The 25,000-nt window shown below is 39.0% G+C and overlaps 2 protein-coding genes and 1 long non-coding RNA gene across 3 annotated transcripts in view; 2 read left to right on the top strand and 1 right to left on the bottom strand.

Moving 5' to 3' along the window:
- Positions 1-8,021, top strand: part of LOC137993056 (eukaryotic translation initiation factor 3 subunit G-like) — an 8,598-nt gene extending 577 nt beyond the window's left edge. Inside the window, exons 2-10 of the mRNA XM_068838711.1 lie at positions 648-691; positions 2,720-2,808; positions 2,889-2,948; positions 3,329-3,433; positions 4,142-4,304; positions 4,937-5,065; positions 5,182-5,315; positions 7,003-7,109; positions 7,941-8,021. Of these exons, the coding sequence (XP_068694812.1) occupies positions 648-691; positions 2,720-2,808; positions 2,889-2,948; positions 3,329-3,433; positions 4,142-4,304; positions 4,937-5,065; positions 5,182-5,315; positions 7,003-7,109; positions 7,941-7,962 (853 nt within the window). The 3' untranslated portion in view covers positions 7,963-8,021. The remainder of the gene's footprint in view (positions 1-647; positions 692-2,719; positions 2,809-2,888; positions 2,949-3,328; positions 3,434-4,141; positions 4,305-4,936; positions 5,066-5,181; positions 5,316-7,002; positions 7,110-7,940) is intronic.
- On the bottom strand, positions 7,138-11,781 carry LOC137993058 (uncharacterized). The gene is made up of 2 exons (XR_011121800.1): positions 11,642-11,781; positions 7,138-9,305 (listed from the first exon to the last, which is right to left on the bottom strand). It is a non-coding gene; the product is annotated as an uncharacterized lncRNA (long non-coding RNA).
- A 9,866-nt stretch (positions 11,782-21,647) lies between these two features.
- The window catches only part of LOC137991649 (eukaryotic translation initiation factor 3 subunit G-like), a 10,412-nt gene continuing 7,059 nt past the window's right edge, over positions 21,648-25,000 (top strand). Inside the window, exons 1-5 of the mRNA XM_068836702.1 lie at positions 21,648-21,695; positions 22,266-22,379; positions 23,011-23,056; positions 23,676-23,804; positions 23,921-24,054. Coding sequence (XP_068692803.1) covers positions 21,648-21,695; positions 22,266-22,379; positions 23,011-23,056; positions 23,676-23,804; positions 23,921-24,054 — 471 coding nt within the window. The remainder of the gene's footprint in view (positions 21,696-22,265; positions 22,380-23,010; positions 23,057-23,675; positions 23,805-23,920; positions 24,055-25,000) is intronic.

Raw genomic sequence — 25,000 nt, 5'->3', positions numbered from 1 at the left:
TAGTTGTTTTGGGGGCAAGATATCAACTGGGACATTGTCCTGTCTCCTGCTCCAGTTGCAATACTTATTTAGTTATTCTATTTATATTTATTTGTATTTTAGTTACAGTAACGTATGACATTTTTATACATTTTGATGGACATATTTAACAATTAGACCCGTAGCCCTTGAGGGCGAAGGGTCTAATTGTTTTAGTATTACCCAACTAGTCGGACAGAAAAGGCAATAATATAGTTAGCAAATGCAAATAGAAAATATATCTGTTTGGGAATAATACAAAAGAAAGCGTCATGCTTTTCGCTACTTGAGCACTTTTACTAATAGTCCTCTAGTAGTGTAGCCAATCAAAATGCATCATTTAAATTATTCCACTAGTTGGGTGATACTAATTGTAGATTGATACCTTACCATGCAATGAATTCAATAAAGTTAAAATTAGAATTTAAATTTGGAATACTCTATTTTTGCCAGTGAGAAGCCAAGCTGGGCTGACTCAATGGAAGAAGGAGTTGCAATATTTACTTATTTATTTGTTCTATTTATTTATATATTGATTTGTATTTTAGTTACAGTAACATAATGATATTTTTATACATTTTGATGTACATAATGTGAAGTTGAAATTTGGAATACTGTATTTTTGGCAGTGAGAAGCCAAGCTGGGCTGACTTAGTGGAAGAAGGAGAAGAAGGTACACTTTTCAAAGTTAATAATATTCGGATTGTGGTTTTCTTACTGACAAACAATCTTGTGTACCATAATCTTTACTACTGAGGATGGGTAACCTGGCCAGTGAAGGAATTGAGGCTTTTGGCAACCTTGTTTACACGCACACAATACATATATTATCCATGCTTTTCTTGTGGAAATACTGTCGAAATATCGATACAACAACACGATTTCCATGATAGCAGTAGGTATGCGTCAAGAACAAGGTCAGCATCAGCCTCATCTATGTACAGTGTACGTGTAATTGTGTGTATGACCGACCTGATGTACATGTATGCAGCTAATAATTATTCTAAGATGCTTCTAATGGCCTATACACTGACTGATTTCTAATTCAAAGGCAATGACTAATGGTTCTGTGTCTCAGTACTACATGTAACAGTAATAATTTTATTACACAAACTCCAGACATCATTGTTGGGTTGAGATCTTGACTTCATAATGAATTATGTTAATTTGAGTGAGTACGTTGTTTAGTGGATATTCTTCATCAGCTACATTCCAGTGCTCCAGGTTGGAATCCTGGCATTTGTACTCCAAAGTTCACTCAATTTTTCCATCCATTTGAGATCAGTAAAATGGATACATGTACCAGTATTACTGGGTATTGGATCGGCAACCACTCCTGCCATAATAGTGGTAGAAGCTATTGAAAAAGAAGTCTTTAGTTTGTCTGCGACTGTGGTTGGCCTCTTGTCTTGTCGATGATTTTCCCAGTTGATGTGAACTCATTGGCTCAGTAACTGATACATGTTTATCGGTACATTTGCCTCCAAAAAGGTTGAGTAATCAAACCCTGACCAGAAACCTAAACAGTGAAAAGTGTCCTTTACAGGAGGTTCTAAGATTCGAGGGAACTCTTTGTGACTTTGTGGTTTCTGTGCACACCACTAAGTGGTTACAGATACAGTATACTGGATAGGCAAGGCGAGGCTTCTTTATTTGGAAGACTTTATTTTCAAAATCCTATGAGTGGCGTCAGTCGTACTGTCAAGTATACTCTCATAAAGTATGCTAAAACAGACCAATCACAATTCTTGTTAGAATGGTTCAGAACATTTTATTGGTTAAACATAACCAAAGCTGTCAAAATCTCAACCATCAAAGTTGAGAAACCATCAAAAGCAAGTTCAAAGCAAGCTAACAGACGAGTGCAAGTAGTCTTTTAGTCTAAAATTGGGATCAAAAAGCAAGTTTGTTCAGTAAAATCTGGCTGAATTTTTGCTCATGAAAACCTGAACAATTGGAAAACAAGCTGCTTAAAGCGTGTGGCTGGTCTGGCTGGTAAACAAACTGCTACTGTGTTTGGAACGTTCGTTGTGTTGTATGAATGAAATACAGTCAAATTTATGGGAAGGAGATCCTCAAAACAGGCACGGCATCTTTATTTGTTTTAATCTGTATAATAAAGAATAATCGTTAATATCGTCACATATTCGGCTCAAATTTTCACAAAACTTTATTTTCCAAATCCTACAAGTGGCGTGAATCTTTACTCTCATAAAGCACCCTGTTTTAACTATTCAGAGTGCGTGTTATATAATTTGAAACTTTATCATAAAAATACATGTAATGTAACAGCATCATCCAAGATACTTTATGAACCCTTGCTCTGTGTCTTAAGTTAAGTACAAGTATGTACCTTCACTACCAATACATGTACATACATACGGTCATACTTAACTGACCACTCCCCATAGGGTCTTTTCAAGGCCAACATAATCACGACAGAACAGAACATTTAACAACAACTGTTAAGAATCCCAACTGGCCAGAGGCAAGCTAGTTGGCGATTTTCAATTGCAGCTGAGAAGTTGAAGCAGGGACTACCAGGAACAAAACCAGTGGCCAGAATGCGTCTTGAACCCCAGATCCCTGGATCTCAAGGCAAGTGCCCTAACCACTGGGCCGCACTGCACATACAGTACATACAGTACAGTCATGCAATTACATGCAATTAAGTTAATGCTGGTTCATGTTCTCTTTTCAGATCATCTCCCCCCAATATCAGAGGTCATTAAAGGAGACACTAAAGTTGTAACTGAATTCAAGAGGAATGAAGAAGGGAAACTTCTTAAGGTAATTATTTCAGTTTCTGTTTATGGCAGTTTTGGGATATTATGTACTTTTAATTGCATAGATTTTTTTCAATTTGACAGATTGTGAGGACTTTTAAAATTGAAACAAAGAGAGTTTCAAAGACAATAGCAAAGAGAAAGGTAAAGTACCATTGGTTTTTCCTCTCTTTTTTTTTTCGCAGATAAGTAAGTCCTTGTGGCTGAAATCCCTTGCCTTCTGGCTTGTTGGCAAGGTCTTGGCCTGCTGTATTTATTCGTGATAAAGTTTAATAATAATACCATTTTTGTTATAAACAGTCTGGCCCCAATTTTTACTCGTATATTTGTACACTGTAGTGTGAAGGATTTTTTTGAAAAAAAATGAAAATGTTGGACAGTTGTGATTACTTACATGTACATTGTAAGTCATAATTGAGATAATTCTATGTATTTTCCAAGAGAGAAGCCTTGCACTATAGCCTGTTACCTTTCAAATATTATTCACAGTTTGCAAAATATTTGAATACTTCTTTTTTATTTAGTTGTGGAAAAAGTTTGGAGATGCCAAGAATGATGGCCCTGGGCCAAATCCATCAACAACAACAGTTACTGATGATGTGTTTCTAATCCTCACAACAAACAAGGAGGTATTACTGTAAGAGTATATTATACAAGTAATTATTTGGCAGTTTTAGTGTTTTGTGAAATCTCTCTATGATTAATGAACATCCATGGAGATTTGGAGTAAAATTTAATGTATGCATGTGTTCTGTTGACGAATTGGGGTTCTGGTATTAATGGCACAAAATTTAACATACAGTAGTTATGTACATGTAATGTATTTTTTCCAGGATAAACTAATTCAGGAAGGATAAAATGCAAAGATAACTGCACACTGTACATGAAAGCCAAAATGTTTTGGCCAATTTCACAACCATTGATTTCTCAACAACAATTCCCGATATTGAATTGCTTGTAACTTGAGGTCTGACCAATAAAATTATCTTATTTTTAATGTGACCAAAAACAACAACGCAAACTGCACAGAAAAGACATAAAATAGACAAACCTATTTACTTAAAAAAAAGAAGGATCATAACGAACTAGTTTTCTAGTTTTCACAAAATTAATAATGGCTTGCCTGAAAACAACTGTAAAGATGACTTCCACTCTGTGTGCTCGCAAAGCCAGCCAATAAAATCACCATTTTAGTGCTGCAAATTTCACTCCCTTGTTCAAACCACTTACAATACAATACATGTCTCATTTTAGTTTTTTCAATTACGTAGAGGTGTTGGTTACAATCAGTTTCTTTCTGATGGTACATACATGTATATGAATCCATTGATTTTCAGGACCAGCAACAAGATGATGACCCTCTCAAGAAGTTAAGTCAAAGCACACAGAAGATAGTGCAGTGCCGTCACTGTAAGGGAGACCATTGGACCACAAAGTGTCCTTACAAGGACCAACTAGAGGTCATACAAAGCCAACTTCCTGAATCTAAGCTCGCCACTGGTAAAGTCAATTCTGTTGATTGTTTATGTCTTTTCTTGCTTAAAGGGGTACTGTCATGCTAAATTTGCTGTTTTTAGGTCAAAACTGGGTAAAATTTAAATTAGTACTTAAGCTCACACATCAACATTTCTGACAACTCACTGACAAGGTATGGAATATATTTTTTACACTAAGAGCTATTTGTATTTAAGTTTTGGTGACTTTCTGCAAACATCACTGGCCAGTGTTTTCAAGTTTCAATCCATTTCCATCCTCTCCATCCTTGGATGCAAAATGACAAAGAATAGGTTGAGAGCACTTCAGTGGCTCTTGACAACTAAACTACACCATTATTTTTTGGTCTTGATTTATCTGCAAAGAATGATGTATTTAACATAGTGTTTTGAAGTTTGACTGAAATAGTGTGACACTGCCCCTTTAAACTTCTTGAATGCAGCTCTATCAGCTGTAGTTTTGTTTATAAAATTGTATGCATTTAGGTCTTGTTATTAATCATTGTAAAACTATTGACTTTATCTCGTACATTCCTATTAAATAGCCAGACGTCATGTATACAGCCTATTATTTTTGTTTCATTGTAACATTGTGCTAAGGCATTATAATCCTTTGAATCCCTTTGTACTGACGAACAGGAGCAGGAGCACCAGCAGTCAGCACTGGAGAACAGCCAGCCGCAGCCAAAACAGGGAAGTATATTGCTCCTGGGTTACGCGAGGGAGCAGCAAACAGACGAGGAGAAACAATGCCACGCTCACAAAGAGGTACATGTACAGTATTGGTAAACCAGGAAACAATTACTGTTGACTATTTGCAAAACAAAATTATTGTAGAGTGTAAGTAGTACTGGTTCTGAATGGGTTTAATTGCCTTTCTACAGATGAATCAGCCACCATTCGTGTGACTAACCTATCAGAAGACACCAGAGAATCCGATCTCATGGAGCTCTTTCGTCCATTTGGACCAATTTCCAGGATCTTTTTGGCTAAAGACAAGCAAACCAACCAATCAAAGGTACATGTAATTTTTTTACCGTGGAAGTCCGCATGTAGGGAATTCTATGAAAGAATGAAAATGCCGTTTACGGTTTGGAAATACCTGCATTAGTTCCGGAGATATTTAAGTTTGAAAAATGTGTAAAATATGCAAATAAGATGACCGATGATGTCATACACTCAACCCAATATTACATCAAGTATATAAATAGAGCTATCTTTGCCAATTTGCAGCGCAGACCATTGCGACTTGGTAGGCTAATAATTCTACAGAAAACACACCTACGGATGTAAACATTGTGTTCCCATGGCAACTCACTGTTTTCCTGTCCCCACCCACTTGATTTCAATATGTAAGTGATTTTCAGCTCGAAAAAACGTTAAACAAGGCCACAAACTCAAGCTAACATATTTATATGCTTGTTGGATCATGAATATGAGGCACAATTTGCAAATATGAAAATAGAACACCAAATGTGGCCAGAAATGCCTTTAAAATTGGAGAGGTCTGGAACCCAGTATGTTGCCATGGTAACGAAACTGTTAAGCTTAAATTGTGGAGCCCATTTAGTAGAATCTTACTGGAAAGAATAAAACGTTTCCGATGCAAATTGGCTGAGTTATCCTTTTTCATCATACACGTATTTGATCAAAATTTGGTTGAGTGTATGACGTCATCACTTGGCTAATTTGCATATTAAAAAAAAAAAACTTGAATTTCTCTGGAACAAAAAGAGATATTTTAAAATAGTAAAGAGCATTTTTCTTCTCATGCAGGCTACTTATTTATGTCTTAAAATGGCTTCGATAGAAAATATGCGATTCTCGTCATAGTGGCACTTTATTAACACCTAGATCCCAGTTTCCTGTATTTTGGTTTCCATGCACAAAATCATCCTTGCTGAGAAAGCCATGATGTGATTGTGTTTCAACCTGATCGAAAGAAAGATCTAGGAAGGAAGATAATGACACTATTGTACTGAATTAATTTTGTTTGGAAGGTTGGCGAGGGTCTTTTTCCACCTCCAATTTAATGCATATTATATATCTTTCTCTACCCTCGGATTTTACAGTAGCTTGTTGTAGCTAAATATCTCGGTCGGACCGAGCATTTACCCTCCTAACCATGATACACCACAGAGGACAGACCACAACACTGGGAACTCTTTGCCCTACTCTTTCCCAATAGGGATGATATCTGTTTACAAACATTGCTTTTGTTATTCAAATCGCCAACCACAGGAACAAAAAAGATTCTTTGTTTTGACAGCCAATGAGGCTCTGGTTGGCACATTAATAACAATAGGTGACGTCAACGATATCTTTCCTATAGTTCGTGGGTTCTTTTACGTCCCATAGGGTTATGGACATTGAAGGGCTGTGAGATGGGGCTTACGGTTTATCGTCCTTGTCCGAGAAGACTAAAGAGTCTAACCATTTGCAGATGTCATTTCAAAGGAAGCACTTTCTCCTCAGTTATTTTAAAACACTGAGTCCTGCGCATTAGTCCGATGTTCAACCAACTGAGCCAACCGTTCAGTGGTTATGTTGACCCTTAGTGAAAATAAAAGCTGCAAATGAGTTGTTCCTGGATCAAGGATCCAAGGTGCTTGGAGTCCTTGATTTGCCGTGGTTTACCATGTACGTATGTGTATTTACAGCGGCGGCGTGAAACGGTGAACGTTTTCATTGTTTACTGTATACAGGGTTTTGCATTCATCAACTTTGTTCATCGTGAAGATGCTGCACGAGCGATTCAAAGTGTTCAAGGATTTGGTTATGACCATCTCATCTTAAATGTGGAGTGGGCTAAGTGAGTGGATTTTTTAAAAAAATCAGCATTGTTTTTTACTAGTATTTTAATTCTTGGCCTAGGATCACTAAACAGGCAATCAGAAAAGTCCTCGTTGGCATAAAGAGAGAGAACGGAGAAGATATGAAAACCGCATGCGCAGAGCGAGTAGAGCCACAGCCATTCTTTTCCCCAGTTAAAGTGGCCCTGTGACTAAAAAAATCATTTTTTTTTTTTAGATTTCAAAACTAAGTTAACTAAACATTAAGCGACCAAAGATTTTAAGCCTCTATTTCAAAAAGACACCTGTTTATTTTACTGGGATTTTCCTATTTAATGGTCCGCCACTACTAACTTTATATTCTTGAGAGAGCTGGATCGACGAGAAGATGACGTCAAAGGTTCATTAGTGTTAAGGATGCAATGCGTGTGTACGCCGCAGAATTAATGTGCAGCACGGGACTTTCAGACTTTTAAACTCGTGTTTTGCATATATAATAATCTACATTCACGAGCTGAGATTTTAAGCTAGTGGGTAAATGACACCACTTTCCCCTGGATCCAACCCTTTGAGGACCAATTGGTCAGTTTTGAACGTGAGTAATTTGCCTATGGATAAAAATCAAAGCTCAAAAGTTTGCAATTAAGATTTTAAGCAAAATCTGAAGAAAAAAAGGAAGTGATTTTCTTTTTAATCACAGGGGTACTTCAAATGTATTGTTCTCTTCCAATCTCGGCCTTGTCGACGTCGTAGTTTCTTAAGCTCCATAAATCGTAATCGGGCAAAACATTTCGTTTTGGGTGAAAAATTTTTGCCAATCTCTTAATAGTTGTTTTCTTTTTCCTTTGCAGACCTTCTACGAATCAACAGTAAATGCGCATTGTAACTTGATACATGGAAAGTGAATTAAAAGTGTTGCTCTCTGTTTAGAATTGTTTTGCTGATGATCCCTTTGTTTGTTTTTGTTTTTGCTTTTGTTTTTGTTCTCTTGCTTTGATCATGATTGCGTATATGACGCGAACCAAAAGGAAACATCAAGAGTTTTAGCATTGCGTTTGCGTCAGGCTGAAATCTGTCTTTGCCAAAATCTAAGACAATTGTTTGATATCATCAGTCCCATTTCTTGCCCGTTAACTACGCTCAGACATCTAGCAAAAGACAAGTCAAAATGATGGAATTTTCATGCGTTACTGACCAGCGACAGCATGGTATTCTCATTGTTACCTTAGGCCAGCAGTGCCAGCGATTGACTAGCTTACGGACGCTGTTAATGTATGTGCAGGATTTTATAGAATGCTAAGCGGTACTTTTGGCTTCTCAAGCAGTAAACAAAAGGATTAAGAGCAGAGTTACACGCCAGAATTAATTTAACCCAAGGAAATGCTTGTTTAAACTTTGTTGAAGTAGGGTTGGCGAATATTGGGAGCAGAAGCGTCGGCAACCAACTAATTGTGTAGATCCCCACCACTGTGAAAATTGCTCTTGCTACTTTTTTTTCCACTGCTACACTGTCCGAGATATGAGTCATTATGTCCTGAATTCTGTTCTCCTGACGTTTTGCCGTGACAAATAAGTAAATGTACATTGCTATCGTGTTGAATAGCATAATGCCCGAGTAGAATCCAATGACATAACTGGAGATGAGGTCCGCCGTGGTTAAAGCTCCTAATGTCATCGAAATGATCCAGACTACTGCAATTGATATGGCAGCATTACGTTTTGTCACCACAGCAAGGTATTTGAATGGAAATCCTATTGCAATAACTCGATCAATTGTGACTGCGAACAAGTTGGTTGCTGATGCAACCATGGAAATATGACCAATGAATTTTGTAGTCAAAGCAAACGTATCATTGTCTTCTTCTGTGTTCATTTGATAAAATCGGTGAATTGACATCGGCAGAAAAAGAGCACAGACTGTAAAATCGGAAAATGCCAAACTGGTGATAAAATAGTCGGGTATTGTTCGGAGAGTGCCATTTTTAAAGACTGCTAAAAGGACAAGTGTGTTTCCAAGGCTACCGATTAGAGCAGCCAGAGCGGATAGAATAACCAGTGCCGTTACTGATTCCGTGGATGGAATCTGACTGGATGTGGCTGTCGAATCTTCCATCATGAGATGTGTTTTAACCCTTGTACAGGTCCAACGTCACGGTGTTGTATTAAGCGAGTTATTTACTCCTGTTAGAGCCATATGTTGGTAAAGGGAGCTTGAGCTAGGAAAGAATAAAAAATTAATATAATACCTGAATTGGTGAGTCACAATGGCTCCCAAAAATAATACACCATGAACGTAACCATGCCGAGATATTTTTAAGATGTTCTATCAAATATGCATAACATTAACTTACTACGAAAGAAATAAAGAGAAACTGATCAATTTGACCGAAGTGAGTTGATTTAGCGGGAGTGCTCAGTGGAGCCGATATACCAAAAAGCCGCTCCGCACGCCAATTTGACCAATTTGATGCTGGCTGGGAAGTTAAGTCTCAGAAGAAATAATTTGCTGGGAATTTATTTACGAATTAATTCTTGCTGGCGGTCTTGTGCGTAAATCTATTAGTTCTTGGCTGGAAAATGATCCAGCACTTCCCCTGGCTCATTGCTCATTACACGTCTGTTTAAATTCGAACATCTTACTGAAATAAGTATGTCACATACTAACAACTGGAAAGTAAAAAAATATGGCATGAAGAAATGAAATATTATAATAGTGAGAGCCAGTAGCTCTAGCTATTATCAATATTAATGTAATAGCTAATATAATAGCTGGAGCTTTGGCTGTTTACTTAACTGATCTGAATCTTTGAAATTATTTTTCAATAGAATATTTCCCACGTGCCATTAAAAAGGTTAATCCAGTTTGGGTTTTGATATAAATTTTTTTCCAGAGTAATTTGGCTTGCTTCTGGCAGACTTTGAAATGATTATTTTTTCTAGTGTAATAGACCATTTTCGCTTGTACATTTTGTTTTCCCAATACAGATCATGTGATAATACTCAGGAGGTTTGGTCCTTTGTTTTGTTGATTAAAAAGAGTGGATGCAAGCATGAATATGTCTGCATGCACTCTTTTTAATCAACAAAACAAAGGACCAAACCTCCTAAGTATTATCACATGATCTGTATTGGGAAAACAAAATGTACAAGCGAAAAAGGTCTATTTCGCATCTTTTGTCGATGAGACGGCCATTTTCTTCATACATCTGGCTTCTTATTTTAAACAAATTCTACGAATGAACCACGACAACTAACAGCAGGTTTATAATACGGTATTTCATTTTGTGAGTAGCGTGATGTATGGTCACAAAATTATCTCCGGGAATTATTTACACACCCCCAATTTACTGTAAAAAGCGGCCGCACTGCCACACCGAAATCTATGTTCCTACGTTTTGCGAAAAGTGTGTGGCTTTGGTATTTAGGCGTTGGTGTGTGGTAAGACGGGGCCGTGATATGTTCATACACATGTAGTTTATAAGCGCTCTCATAACAAAGTGAACTCCAGATGTTTTGTTTATTACCGGCCGCCATATGATTCACCAACATGGTGTCTCCATACAAACTCTATAAGTTGCGTGAAACGCTTCGACAAATACCTTATTATAAAAAATTAACCTTTCATGAAATTATCGCGAATTTCAAACATTCGTATAAAATTTAAATCGCGTTAATTTCGATAAATCAATATCGACACATGGCTACGAAGCTTTATGGTTAAATTTGAATATTATTCTGTTTGGAATTTGTGAGACAAACAGAATTGAGCTGTGAAATTTGACCATAAAGCCTCAAAGACATGCCTGAATACTTTTATATCTAACTTCGCATATTGTAAGTAGCGCGTTAACTTCCGCGTCCTTGACACCTAGCCAAGCAATAGATTTTATTCGAGCACTTTTTATTTCTCATCAATCTTTCATATTAGTAAATAGTTTACTGTACTTCAACTGCAATTTCTTCGTGTTCGCCGTCAAAAGAACAGTTTACGTCTACTCCTTGAATTCGGGATCATGGACACTGCGAAGAACGCTCGAACCGGCTATACATTTTAAAGGACAATTGCACGAGAATTGGTTGTATTTTGGAGTTTTACAGTTGATGTTAAAATAAATTCGTTCCTATTCTCAACAAATTCTGTTGTTTCGGTGTACCAGACGCGTTAATTTCCCATGTTTTGAAATTTTACTCCATCTTCCTCTATTGGGAAACAAATTTCCCTTATATATAACAAGAGAATTTAATTCCTATTAGGTAACTCAGAAACGCTGTACTGTACAGACCTGAGAATTGTAAAGGTGATTTATGAATTTGTCTCCTACAAGATTCCAAGTTCTTGGCATGCAACACCCATTTCACTTTGCATCAAGCTCAAGTACCTGCGTTTGCACTAACGCGACTTCCCTTACTTCGCTAAAAGTTTTTTTTTCTTCTTCTTCTTGTTCTTCTTCTTTGAGGAACATGTGGTTGGCATTTGTGTTGCACTAACTACGCCTGACGTCGCTAGCTATCAATCGTTAGAATCGTTAAACCATAAGAGAAGCATACTAACCTGCAGCCACGAATTTAGCGCAAACGAAAAGCAGACACAATAACTACAAGATTTTTCATTGTCTTGGTTGTGAGGAGAACGTTGACCAAAAACTTAGCGACGGCAACCAGAGTCACCACTGCCAGAGTCTTTACCAAAATGAAATAGCATTGGAAAGCAGGTGTCTATTGATGCATGGAGAGATGCTATTGGTTCCAAAATGACAGCGCGAAGGCTTTGTCTGATATAATATATTTTTGCCTTAGGCATTTCTCTCAATCACCCGGCCACCTAACATTCAACTTGAGAAAACAGGAGGCTCCATGTAGCCTATAATAATGCGCAGAACCTTAGAACTTCTACAAAATAGTTACGCAAGGCGCGCAATGCGTACATAGTCCAACATGCAATTTGAAAACATTTGCCATCCGACAACTTGAAATGATGCAACTTGAAATAATGTAAGGAGAAAAGATAATGAAGCTGCAGGAGAGAAGATAAAAGCTGTAACGGAATACGTCGTCTTTATTACAAGGAAAATATCAGGCGAATAACACAGCGAGCAGAGTCGAAAAATTATAGAGAGATTACCAAAAGATCAGAATAGTTGCAAGTATCTAGGTGCCTTTAAGCCTGTGTATAGTGAGGAGGCGTTGCTCATTGGGAACAAAAGGCTTCGTTAAAGCCATGCAGGCTTGGAGGCATCTAGAGGCTTGCAACTATCCTGATCCTTTGTTAATTCTCCTTATAATTTCTCGACTCTGCTCACTTTGTATTTACCTGATGATGTTTTTGTAAGAATATTGCTTTACACTTCTTATATTCTATACCTTAGATCCACGATGCAGTTTTCGGATAAACCTTTTTTTCAATGCAATGTGAAGCTTTAGTTACCCAGTCTAACTTTGCATAGGGACTGTGACAGTCTTGTCTCACTCAGACCTTTTATGACAGTTTTAAGAACAAATAAAAACAATTTTTTGTTGCGAAATTTATGGTAATTTACGGTAATGGTTATGCTGTCTAGAAAGAGCAATTTTTCTACAATATTGTTTCATCTGCATTGTAGGGGTCGAGTAATTATTGTTGAGGTGGATCATCACGCATTGTTCAGTATAGCTTGTGGTTTTCATAACTGTGACAACAAATGAGACACTCAGCGTTGTTGCACAGGCGAAGGCGTATATTTTATGATGGCAGTGATCACAGTTGACTATATTCTTTGTAACAACGTTGGTTACCCTATCATAGCAGATCAGAATCATATTAGGAAAGAGCCTCGACAATCCGCCTATTGTCAAGTATATTGTCATGTATAGCTTGTCAAGTATAGCTTGTGGTTATTGCTCAGAAGAAGATGTTTTAAAACTTGGCTGGCTACCAACACTAGAAAACACTCAACTGAATATTCTAAAACTTGGACATCGTGCTCTTTACAACAACAACTGGCCTGAATACCTGACACTCTCTACACATAATCCCAGTCGCACCTTACGATCAAGTAGTGCACCACTTCTGCAGATTTCCCTGCTAAAAGGAACATTTCAAGACTCCGTTGCAAACTTGTACAATGATTTACCAGCCAGCATAAGTTCTATTACAGATTACCATCATTTTGTTAGGGAAAGTGCCAAACATTTTAAAAGCTAAGGCTATTATGCGGCTGGCTTAATTTCCATGTCTGGTAATTTTATCGTCCTGATTTACATGATTTTATATTTTAGTGTAAATAACATGTAACATGTATATAGTATAGCGTATAATTTCTTGTTACATATTAGTTTCATTTAACAGATGTAGAGCTAATTAAAGTTATCTTATCTTAGTTCGTCCACCTACTTCGCTGTTATTCCAACTCGTCAATTCGTTTAATGTGAAAACGGCGCCGTTTGAGGTAATTGTTTCCTCCGTGATTAAATGTTGAAGGAACAAAATTAAATGATGCAGAAAGCTGAAACCCACTAATAGCTTTCGAGACATCACGTATTCATATTTGGTCTCGACTCTTTCGGGTTAAATGTTTTGCTCTGGTGTAATCGTTATTTGCTAAACGTGCTCGTTTACCCAAAAACTTCACTTGATTCAAATTTTATGGGATAGGTCTAATTTATTTACATCCAAACTCTTAAAGCAGGAGTGCTCAGTGGAGCCGATATACCAGACAGCCGCTCCGCACACAGTTTGATGCTGGCCAAGGCGGGTCTAAAACACAGGTCACATTCCACAGGTTACTCGTTACCCTCAATTTGGCTAGCCCTAGGCCTAAAAACCCTAATTAGGCCTAGGGTTAGCCAAATTGAGGGTTTTTGGTTACTTTAAAAAAGGTAAAACAATGACCTGCAACGAGCGACCTGTGGAATCACAGGATTCCCAAGCTCAGTGTGAGCATGGCTGACAAAAATAGAAGGATTTGTATGGGAATCCCGATAAAAAGCTTAAGAAGATAATTATATTAAAAAAAAATAATTAAAAAGCCTAACCTCATTGCCATTGTGGATAGCTTCCTTCCTGTGTGGTTATTTTCCAAATCCGACGCGATTTGAGCTATTTTTCAATTTCTGGGTTGTCAACGGTTATAATAAAATCCCAAGGCTGGAGACTAAATTCTCAGGAGCCACCAATTTGAGTCAAATATTTCTGGATAAAATGTTCCCACGGTCACAATTCCACATCAGAATTAATTGACTAAGATTGAACTCTCATCTCAACCCACCATAAACGCGATAGCAGTCCTGCGAGCAACGTCAGGCGGTGAATATTGCAACAAAACAGCTTTCGAAGGCGGTGCTTTATCACAAGAGTGGCCACCGCCTCGACCGTACAACGTGTACTCCCTTTGGACACTGAAACGGAAGAATTTTGACAAATCCATTGAGCATGCTAACAGACACCATGCAACCATAAAGTTTGCGGCTGAAATATCTGACAAAGAAACAGTCTTTCTGGACACATGAGTAATATATTTGATGTACGCTCTCACTTTCAATCGACTGAGACATTTCAGTATACACATTTCTCCTCCTGCCACATACCAGATACTGGTAAAGGATTTATCAAGGGCGAGGCTCCCAGGCTATTCAGAAACAACTCTTCAATTTCAACATTTGAGGAAAACAATTGCAACTTCAGAGTTCGTTTGCATGTGAGAGCTAGGCTATCCCAGGCATCTGGTTGATGTTATCCTCTCGGAAGTTAAATTCACAGAAAGGAAGCGATAATTATAATAATAATTATAATTGCAATAATTATCTGGAGGGGGGGGGGGGGGTTCTAAAATTAGCAAAGTAGGCCTTAAAATAAAGTTGCACTCCCCCTGAATTAAAGTTAAAATAACTTCTTGTCCACCCCCGTCTAGAGGGGAGATTACTTTCAACCCCCCTCCCTCCCCAACCTCCGATCCTCCCTACATCCCTCTTTACCTTTACACTACTTCTGGTATGTCTGCATTATCAATAAATAAAACTTGGAAGCTGCGCTCCACATAATCTTGTCTGAGGGACTTGCTTTCCTGTAAATGCTTCGTTGGGGAAGAGGAAGCGCTTGTTCAAAACCAACTCGGGATTTAACTCAAGTTCTTTAATATATGTTTAATATTGTTGAGATAAACTGTTTATTTTTAGTACAAGGTTTTGAAACTGTTAATATTAATATTTCCTGAAAGATTCCAAAAATTGATTTTGATTAGCTTACATGTAATATACATTATCTTGAGTCCATGGATTGAGATCAGACCTCTCAGTTTAACTTCTAACCCTCCTACAAATGTTTAAGAAATTACATCTTACCCCCTACCCTGCGCTTTGGTTTAAGTTCAGCCCCCCCTATTAATCTTAGAAACCCCCCCCCCCCCCTTCCAGATAATTATTGCACAGTCCCTCAGAGACGAAAGGCGCAAAAGACGCCACGGCCCTTCGTCACACAATATCACCCATCGGTGCCTAATAATCAGTCAGGACGCAACTAAATACAACCTCTAATTTCAATGGATCCCTTTAGGACGCAGCTCTATTGTGTTTTACGTCATGGTCCATTGTTCTAATAATGACAAAATGGTATTGGATATAGAATCAATCCTTACTCAGGGAAATATACGAGGCCTCAAAAGATATGCTTGTGAGAGCGAAATGTACAACAACATCCCGGGAAGTGGGAATTGTGTTCAGTCCGTCAACACCCTTTTTGTCTCGGTGATGTGTTTGTCACTTCTGTAGATCTTGCAAAACATCGGGTGATGTCTTTGTGACTTCTGTTAAGATCTTGCAAATGAAAACATCGGCTTGTCTGTGACTTCTGTTAAGATCTTGCAAAACAACGTCAATGTGTTTGTGACTTCTGTAGAACTTGCAAAACATTGATGATGTGTTTGTGACTTCTGTAGATTTTGCAAAGCATCGTCGATGTGTTTGTGACTAATCTATAGATCTTGCAGAACATCGGGTGATGTGTTTGTGACTTCTGCTAAGATCTTGCAAATTCAACATCGTCGATATGTTGTTGACTTCTATTAAGAACTCATAAAACATCCTCACTGATTGGCTTGTGGGGATGTGTTTGTGACTTCTACATATTGAGCTGACTGTATGGAATTGTTCGCCATGTTGGTTTAAAAAGTACTTTTAAAACGCGAAAACGTAAACGTTTATAAAATCTTAGAGATACCATGGCACTAAGTTATCCACTAAAAGAGCCGTGTAAAATGTTTTACAATATTCTTTATTGTTTTACTCAGTATCAGCTGAAGTCGTGCTATCTTGCTTTGACTTCCTGAAATACGAATCATTACGCTTATGCGTTGAGTAAACATTTGTTGGAAAAGAGAGATATTTAAAAAGGTAAGCTTAATTCAGGTTTTACTTCTTGTCCTCAATTAAGAGGTGCTGGGAATGAGCCATTATCATTTTTAAAGTTGCTGGCTGGCTGGCAAGACCTCTACATCTTGTATAACTGGCAACTCAGGCAATGATGGAAGTTCTCTCCTAGCTGGATTATTGTAAAGATTGCGTACCAATGGCCAAAGAATCACACAGATTGAACTAAACGCAAAAGTAGACTTTACTTCACTCGCATGCCATGACACACAAAAGAGCTTGGTTTCACATTTCCCATTAGTCTAAGTAAGCCCTCGATTTCTACTGACTTCCAGTATGAAACCTAGAGCTATTTCTGGTTAAAAGGTTATCAATACATTACATCCCTTCCTTTCTTTAGAAACAAAGTATAGTGAAAGGGAAATGTCAACAAAATACACAGAATGAAAAACCGTTCCACACGGACTGCGCAACTACAAGGACACTGCCCAGTTCTACTAAACTATAAACTTAAACAAAGTCTACCAGAGTTCAACACAGGTTCAATGCGTCAACAGAGTCTACTTGATAAAGTACATAATCCTTGTATTTCTCCGGCATTCTGATTGTCCGACTGGGTCGTGATGTTACTGTACTTTCTTCCAAGTTGAGGCAAAAGCTATGCTTACAACCTCTCCAACTGCTGAGCTAGCAGCCTTTTCACTTACATTTTCTGTTAACTCCCGTGTATCCTCTGGTGGGTTGTAACGTTTAACAAAAGAACTGTTCCGCCTGTATTCCACGCCCTCTTTCGACTGAACAGTCACCTCAAGGCCTTCCTTAGTTTGCACTGTGTATGGCTCGCTCTCAAAAGTTGCTTCAAGCTTACCAGACGCTTTTGTGTTCTTTAGTAAAACTTGGTCTCCAGGCTACACAGGATTTTCTACAGCTCCTCCTCCGTTGTCAGCATATGCCTTGTAGATCAACTTGTGATTCCAATCATTGTCCCTTGCACCCTCATTCAACAGGTTATCAGCTCTCTTCAGCTCTGGAAATTTAGTTTTCAGTTCTCTGCCGAACATGAGGAAAGCAGGGGTAACTCCTGTGCTTACTTACCCCCCACTCTTTTCCTTCAACGTGAGCAACTTTCAAAGCCTTTAGATGCGTTATATTCTGTCTCTCGACGTGCCCATCAGCCTGCGGCCACAGCGGAGGAGATGTCCGGTGTTCTATTCCGTGGTCTGAGAGGAACGTCTAAAACTCCTCGCAGCAAAACTGATGACCATTGTTGGAATTGAGAGTAAAGGGGTATCCATATCTTAAAAATATATGTCTCAGTACATCTACCACTTTCTTGGATGTGGTCGAACGCATGATTTCCTTCTCATAGAATCTGCTGAAATAGTCCACGACTACAAACTTTCTCCCGTCGGAAGAGGACCCATCAAGTCTATGGCTATATCCTGCCAAGGACCGGTAGGTGGTTCCACTCATTTCATCGGCTCTGGAGGCTGTAAATCCCCTACAACCTGGCATCTATGACAAGACTTGCAGACTCGTTCGGCGTCTAAGTCCATTTTTGGCCACCAAACCTTTGTTCTGAGGCGTGCCTTTATCTTTACGATGCCCTGATGACCCTCATGAGCAAGACGTGGGACCTCTCCCCTTAGAGCCTCCGGTATGACAGTTCGAGTGCCACGCAAGACAAATTTTCCTAACACGCATTGCTCATTCCTGACACACAAATAAGCAGACATCCTACAATGAGACCAGTCCCCGCTTAAAAAGTACTGTCTCAGGCTAACCATCTCTGTATCTTTCTCAGACACCTCTTCCACTTGTTTAGCCGAGAGTGCCACTGGTAAGCTTCCTTGAGCGACTGCCATGACAAAGTCAATCTCCTCTCCGCTTGTGTCTTTGGGGTTGACTTGAGTAAGCCTCGAAAGTACGTCAGCAATGTTTGCTTTTTGGGGTGGGTAAACAACCTTGTAATCATAACCCTGTAACCTTAGAGCCCATCGTTCTATACGCGCCGATGGTTTAGAGAGCCTGCCAAAAATGTACTCAAGCGGTTTGTGGTCGGTTTCTAGTTCAAACTGGCGTCCGTATACATAAATGTTAAACCTTTCACAGGCCCATACAAGAGCTAATGCTCCTTTTTCTGTTTCGCTGTACCTTCGCTCTACTTCAGTGAGGTTCCAGGATGCATACGAGATTGCTCGTCACACCTCATCTTGACGTTGAGTCAACACCGCACCCAAATCTTGTGGGCCTGCATCGGCAATGATTCGTGTATTGCAGTCCCCTCTGAATTATGCAAGTGTGCTGGCCCCTGCAGCAAGCTCTTTTAACTTCTGAAACGACCTTTCCTGTGCCTCTTCCCAAACGAAAGGCTCATTCTTCCTTAGGAGACTCCTAAGATCGAATGATCTGACCTCTGAAGCATCTTGCGGAGGACTTGCATTGATAATAGCAGCCACCTTCTCTTCACTGGGCGTAACACCTTGGCTGCTCAGATCATGACCGTAAAAGGTTAGTTTGGGAAGGCGAAACTGACATTTCGTTCCATTCGGAGTTAATAATTTCTCTCCCAACCGCTTTAAAGCAGTATGCAAATTCCTGTCGTGCTCTTCAATACCACAACCATGCACAATCAGATCATCTGTCAAGTTAGCCACACCCCTACACCCCTGCAAAACATCCGAAACTATTTTCTGGTACTTTTCGGGCGCTGATTTTATTCCAAACATCCAACATTTGTATCGGTACAAGCCGCGGTGTGTAACAAATGTTGTAATATCGTGCAATTTTTCATCAAGTTCCACTCGGTGAAAACCCCATTTCAGATCAAGTTTTGAGAACACAGTTGAACCAAGATCATATAACACTTCCTCAATCATAGGGATGGGGTGTCTCTCCCTCTCTAATGCTATATTCGCTTTGCGACTGTCCACCCAAATCCGGATATCGCCGTCTGCCTTTTGGACCACATCCAATGGCGACACCCATTCAGTAGGTTTTTGTGACACCTCTTCGATGATGTCCTTGGCTAACAACTCGTCCAACGTCTTGTCAACCTTGCTTCTCAGTCCAAATAGTAGCCTCCGTACCGGTTGTGCGACAGGTGCGACATCATCACTTACATGAAGCTTCAGCTGGAAATCCCTCAGCATCCCAACCCCTGTGAAAACGTCTGCGTACTTCTGCGCACCATTGCCCTCTGTCATTAATGAACATATCTCTTCTTTCATGGGACCAACCCTCAACACTTCCAATTTCTCCGCAGTGCTCTTTCCCAGTAGAGATCTGCCTGGACCCTTAACAACTGTGAATTCATCAACACACGTCTTGCCATTGGCCCCACACACAATTTCAAACACAATTCAATACGCTACTTTTCACCATAAGCAAATAACTTTTTGCTTGATTTCTTGGAATCACATTGTACACTCTCTTTCTTCATTGCTTCCCAGGTCGTCAGATCAATCACATTGCACGAAGCGCCTGAGTCAATAAGTACTACAGGTAACATAACTCCTCCAACCTTCAAGTCAACTTCACTACCACCTGCAAACGCACCAGCTCCAACTGCAAACGCATAGTAATCTTGGGCACCAGTAGCTGAATTTTCTGACATTTGATATGCTCTGCCCCCGGAGGCTCTCCTTTTCTCAGAGTCTTGAGAGGGAGCTTTGCGTTCCTTTGTTTTGCAACAAATAGCAAAATGTCCAACTTCCCCGCACGTATTGCACTTTTGGTTGCGAACTGGACAATTCCGATCACGTGCGATGTGGTCACTGTAATTACAACGGAAACATCTCATCACCTTTGCACCCTGGCAACCACCAGAATGTTTACCAGACTTATTTCCTCTCTCTCTGCCTTGAGCGATCCCTTTACCTTTCCCCGTATTTTGAGGTTTGCCGAACGAGACAGCATTCATCTGGCCTGACAAGCTTAACTGATCCATGGCCTTGACCTGCATATTTACTGCCTCCTGTACACGAGCTAGGTTTTGCAAATCCTTCAGGGTTGCGTTTGATTTTTCCAGGAACTTACGGCGGAGTCTGGAGTCCCTGCACCTCTTAATAAGCTGATTTCTTATCGCTTCATCAACTTTTTCAAACTCGCAGATGATCGCTTTCTGTCGCAGCCAACAAACAAACCGATCAACCGACTGTCCCGAAGTTTTTCTCCATTTGCCTAAACCGATACCTTTCGAACGGAACATTCAACTGGGACGAAAAAAAAACCAACCAGCAACACCGTATACTTTCAGTGAACGATACGATATCCGTTCCGGGCACTAACGTACAGTAGAGTTCCTGCAAGTTCAATCCTCAAGTATGTAACAGCAACGCAGTTTTCTGTGCATCCTTCATTTTCCCTTTAGCAACTAAATGCAAATTAAATGAGCACTTCCACAACTTCCAACGAAGGGTGAGAGTGTTGGGGTCTTCCTTCGGGTTGAAAGGAGGAATACTGGCCACATCGAGGAACAAACGCGGCGGCTGACTGGGTTTGTGTTATCGAAGGTGCACTGCTTGTCATTATCCTCCTGACAAAATACTCAGATCCGGCTCTACGCAAATGGCGCCCAAAATATCCCCTACCTCACAAAACGAATCGAATCCTCGTCGCCAATGTAAAGATTGCGTACCGATGGCCAACGAATCACACAGATTGAACTAAACACAACAGTGAACTTTACTTCACTCGCACTTCATGACACACAGAAGAGCATGATTTCACATTTCCCATGAGTCTAAGTAAGCCCGCGATTTCTATGGACTTCCGGTATGAAAACTAGAGTTATTTCCGGTTAAAAGGTTATCAATACATTACAATTATGGTCCTCAATAAAGTTGCTTGCTGGCAAAAGGGATACTATAGACTTAAGGTTGATGACGCTGAAGAGCGGATATTTTTTCCCACGAAAATTAATTATTAAGAAAGTATCGCTTGACATACCCTGCGAGCAGAGAGCCTCTTTCGATCTTCCTAGATAAAAGATCTAAAGAGACTCTGCTCGCAGGGTACGCTTGACAGTTGTCAGTTTGTTGTTTGGGAGAAAAATAAACCTTTTTCAAAAATTTGGCCGTTGAGCACTCCTGATTTAGAGAGACAATTGAATAGTCCAACATTGCTGCGTAACTGGGTTGGTTTCTTAATCACGATCTCGGAAGTTTCGACGGACAGGAAATACAGACGATTGTTCCAATCGTGAATGCTCTACCTTAATGCGACTGCAAGTCTTTCAAATCTTGTCACCTTTAAGCAATGAGATGGTATGCAGTTGAGTGAAAATTGTGTTCAACGTCAATTAACTTTACAACTGACCAAACAAATTGTTCCCAATTCCAGTGGCTAAATGGCTGTGTCACAATTAAAGCCTAAAGGATGTTAAATGTAGAAACGTCGGCATGAAATATTAATTTATCCTGGTGTTACTGATATTATACCTGCATTCAACCTGGACGAAATTATCTCAGTTAGTTTACCTACATCTCTGTTCATTCAGAGTGCGCGTTATATTGAAACTTTATTATAAAATGTAATAGCATCATCCAAGATACTTTATGAACCCTTGCTCTGTGCCTGAAGTTAAGTAAAAGTATATACCTTCACTACCAATACATACATACACACATTGTACACTGTAGTACACATTTGTACATTGTAGTGTGAAGGAGTTTTTCGAAAAAAATAAAATGTTGGACAGTTGTGATTACTTAAGTCATAATTGAAATAATTCTATATATTTTCAGTCCAAGAGAGAAGCCCTGCACTATTACCTGTTACATTTCAAATAGTTATTTACAGTTCGCAAAATATTTTAAATACTTCTTTTTATTTAGTTGTGGAAGTTGAAGTTTGGAGACGCTAAGAATGATGGCCCTGGGCCAAATCCATCATCAACAACAACAACAGTTACTGATGATGTGTTTCTAATCCTCACAACAAACAAGGAGGTATTACTGTAAGAGTATTATGATACAAGTAATTTGGCAGTTTAGTGTTTTGTGAAATCTCACTATGATTAATGAACATCCACGGGGATTTGGAGTAAAATGTAATACATGCATATGTTCTGTTGACGAATTGGAGTTTTGATATTAATGGCACAAAATTCAACATTTACAATGTATTTTTTCCAGGATAAACTGATCGAGGAAGGATAAATGTGCAAAGATAACTGCACACTGTACATAAAAGCCAAAATGTTTTGGCCAATTTCACAACCATTGATTCTCTTAGCCAGTGTTTTGGCTGATTTCCCAACAACAATTCCCAATATTGAATTGCTTGTAACTTGAGGTCTGACCAACATTTTATTTTTAATGTGACCAAAACCAACAACGCAACCTGCACAGAAAAGACATAAAATAGACAAACCTATTCACTTAAAAAAAAGAAGGATCATAATGAACTAGTTTTCTAGTTTTTACAACCAATGGCTTTCCTGAAAACAACTCTAAAGATGACTTCCACTCGGAGTGCTCGCAAAGCCAGCCAATAAAATCACCATTTTAGTGCTGCAAATTTCACTCCCTTGTTCAAACCACTTACAATACATGTCTCATTTTAGTTTTTTTTAATTAGGTAGAGGTCATACAAAGCCAAGTCACTGAATCTAAGCTTGCCACTGGTAAAGTCAACTCTGTTGATTGTTTACGTCTTTCTTGCTTAAAGGGGCACTGTACATGTCATGCTAAATTTGCTGTTTTTAGGTCAAAACTCAAACTCAAATGGGTAAAATCTAAATTAGTACTTAAGCGCACACGTCAACCCACTCCTGACAACCCACTGACAAGGTATGGAATATATTTATTGCACTAAGAGCTACTTGTATTTAAGTTTTGGCGACTTTCTGCAAACACCATCTCCAAGTTTCAATCCATTTCCATCCTCTCCATCCATGGATGCAAATGACAAAGAATAGGTTGAGAGCAGTCCAGTGGCTCTTGGCAACCAGTGAACAAAACTACAGCATTATTTTTTGGTCTTGATTGATGCAAAGATGTATTTTACGTAGGGTTTTGAAGTTTGACTGAAATAGCATGACTCTATCAGCTGTAGTTTTGGTTATACAAGTCATGAATTTAGGACTTGTTTTTAATCATTGTAAAACTATTGACTTTATCTCCTACGTAGCTGTTAAATAGCCACACCATAAGATTACATGTATACAGCCTATTAGTTTTCTTTCATTGTAACATTCTGCTAAGGCATTATAATCCCTTTAATCCCTTTGTACTGACGAATAGGAGCAGGAGCACCAGCAGTCAGCACTGGAGAACAGCCAGCCGCAGCCAAAATAGGGAAGTATATTGCTCCTGGGTTACGCGAGGGAGCAGCAAACAGACGAGGAGAAACAATGCCACGCTCACAAAGAGGTACATGTACAGTATTGGTAGACCAGGAAACAATTACTGTTGACTATTTGCAAAACAAAATTATTATAAAGTGTAAGTAGTACTGGTTCTGAATGGGTTTAATTGCCTTTCTACAGATGAATCAGCCAACATTCGTGTGACTAACCTATCAGAAAACACCAGAGAATCCGATCTCATGGAGCTCTTTCGTCCATTTGGACCAATTTCCAGGATCTTTTTGGCTAAAGGCAAGCAAACCAACCAATCAAAGGTACATGTAATTTTTTTTACCGTGGAAGACCGCATGTAGGCATTTTGAATTTACAATTACAGATAATAATAAGGGACATGTACATGTAAATTAAGAGCTATTTGTACAAAGAAATAAAAGAGACTCGTAGCTTAACACCTAGATCCCAGTTTCCTGTATTTTGGTTTCCATGCACAAAGTCATCCTTGCTGAGAAAGCCACAATGCGACTGTGTTTCAAGCTGATCGAAAGAAAGATCTAGGAAGGAAGATAATGACACTAATGTACTGAATTTGTTTTTTGTGATTATCATCCAGAGTACAGCGTTTTCAGAAGGTGTGTCATGCTTTTACTGTACATGCAGTGTTCTCAGTTACACTGTACCTTTAGAGTACAGTTACTGTCAGATTGTTGGAGTAATCAATAATTGGGCAACTTACATTCAAAGGCCAAAGGCACAATCCCCCTCAGGGTTAATGATTGATTACTTCCCCATGGCAAATTTCAGGATGCTATGTTACAGTGCTATGCATTTTTTGGAGATGTTAATCATTTTGAGTAAGATCAAATGAATGAATGAATGAAAACTATTTAAAACACGGTAAAATATCAGTATGACAATAGAAAACAAATAAGAAATTCATCGTAAGTAAAATTTTCTATTAACTGGTTTACATATTTGCCGTGTGGGAGTCCGATACACAGAGTCAGTTATCAATTCTTCTCTTAAAATTGCGTAGAGATTTTGTATTGCGGATATCCTCAGGAAGATCGTTCCAAAGAGAAGCTCCGCTATAACTGAAGCTATGCTTCAGGTAGTCAGTTCTTGGTTTCGGCAAGTACAATTTTTGGCTTGCGTCTCGAAGATCAAAGGACAGAGTTCTCGGAGTGAACATGTTACAAAGATAATTTGGGGCAGTTTATTAACGCATTTGTAAATTAAATTTGCCTTTTGCTTCGTCCTTCT

Source organism: Montipora foliosa, chromosome 2 (assembly GCF_036669935.1).
Source record: "Montipora foliosa isolate CH-2021 chromosome 2, ASM3666993v2, whole genome shotgun sequence".
Taxonomy (NCBI): Eukaryota; Metazoa; Cnidaria; class Anthozoa; order Scleractinia; family Acroporidae; genus Montipora; species Montipora foliosa.
The sequence above is the reverse complement of the archived record's forward strand: the minus strand, read 5'-3'. Positions and strand labels throughout refer to the sequence as shown.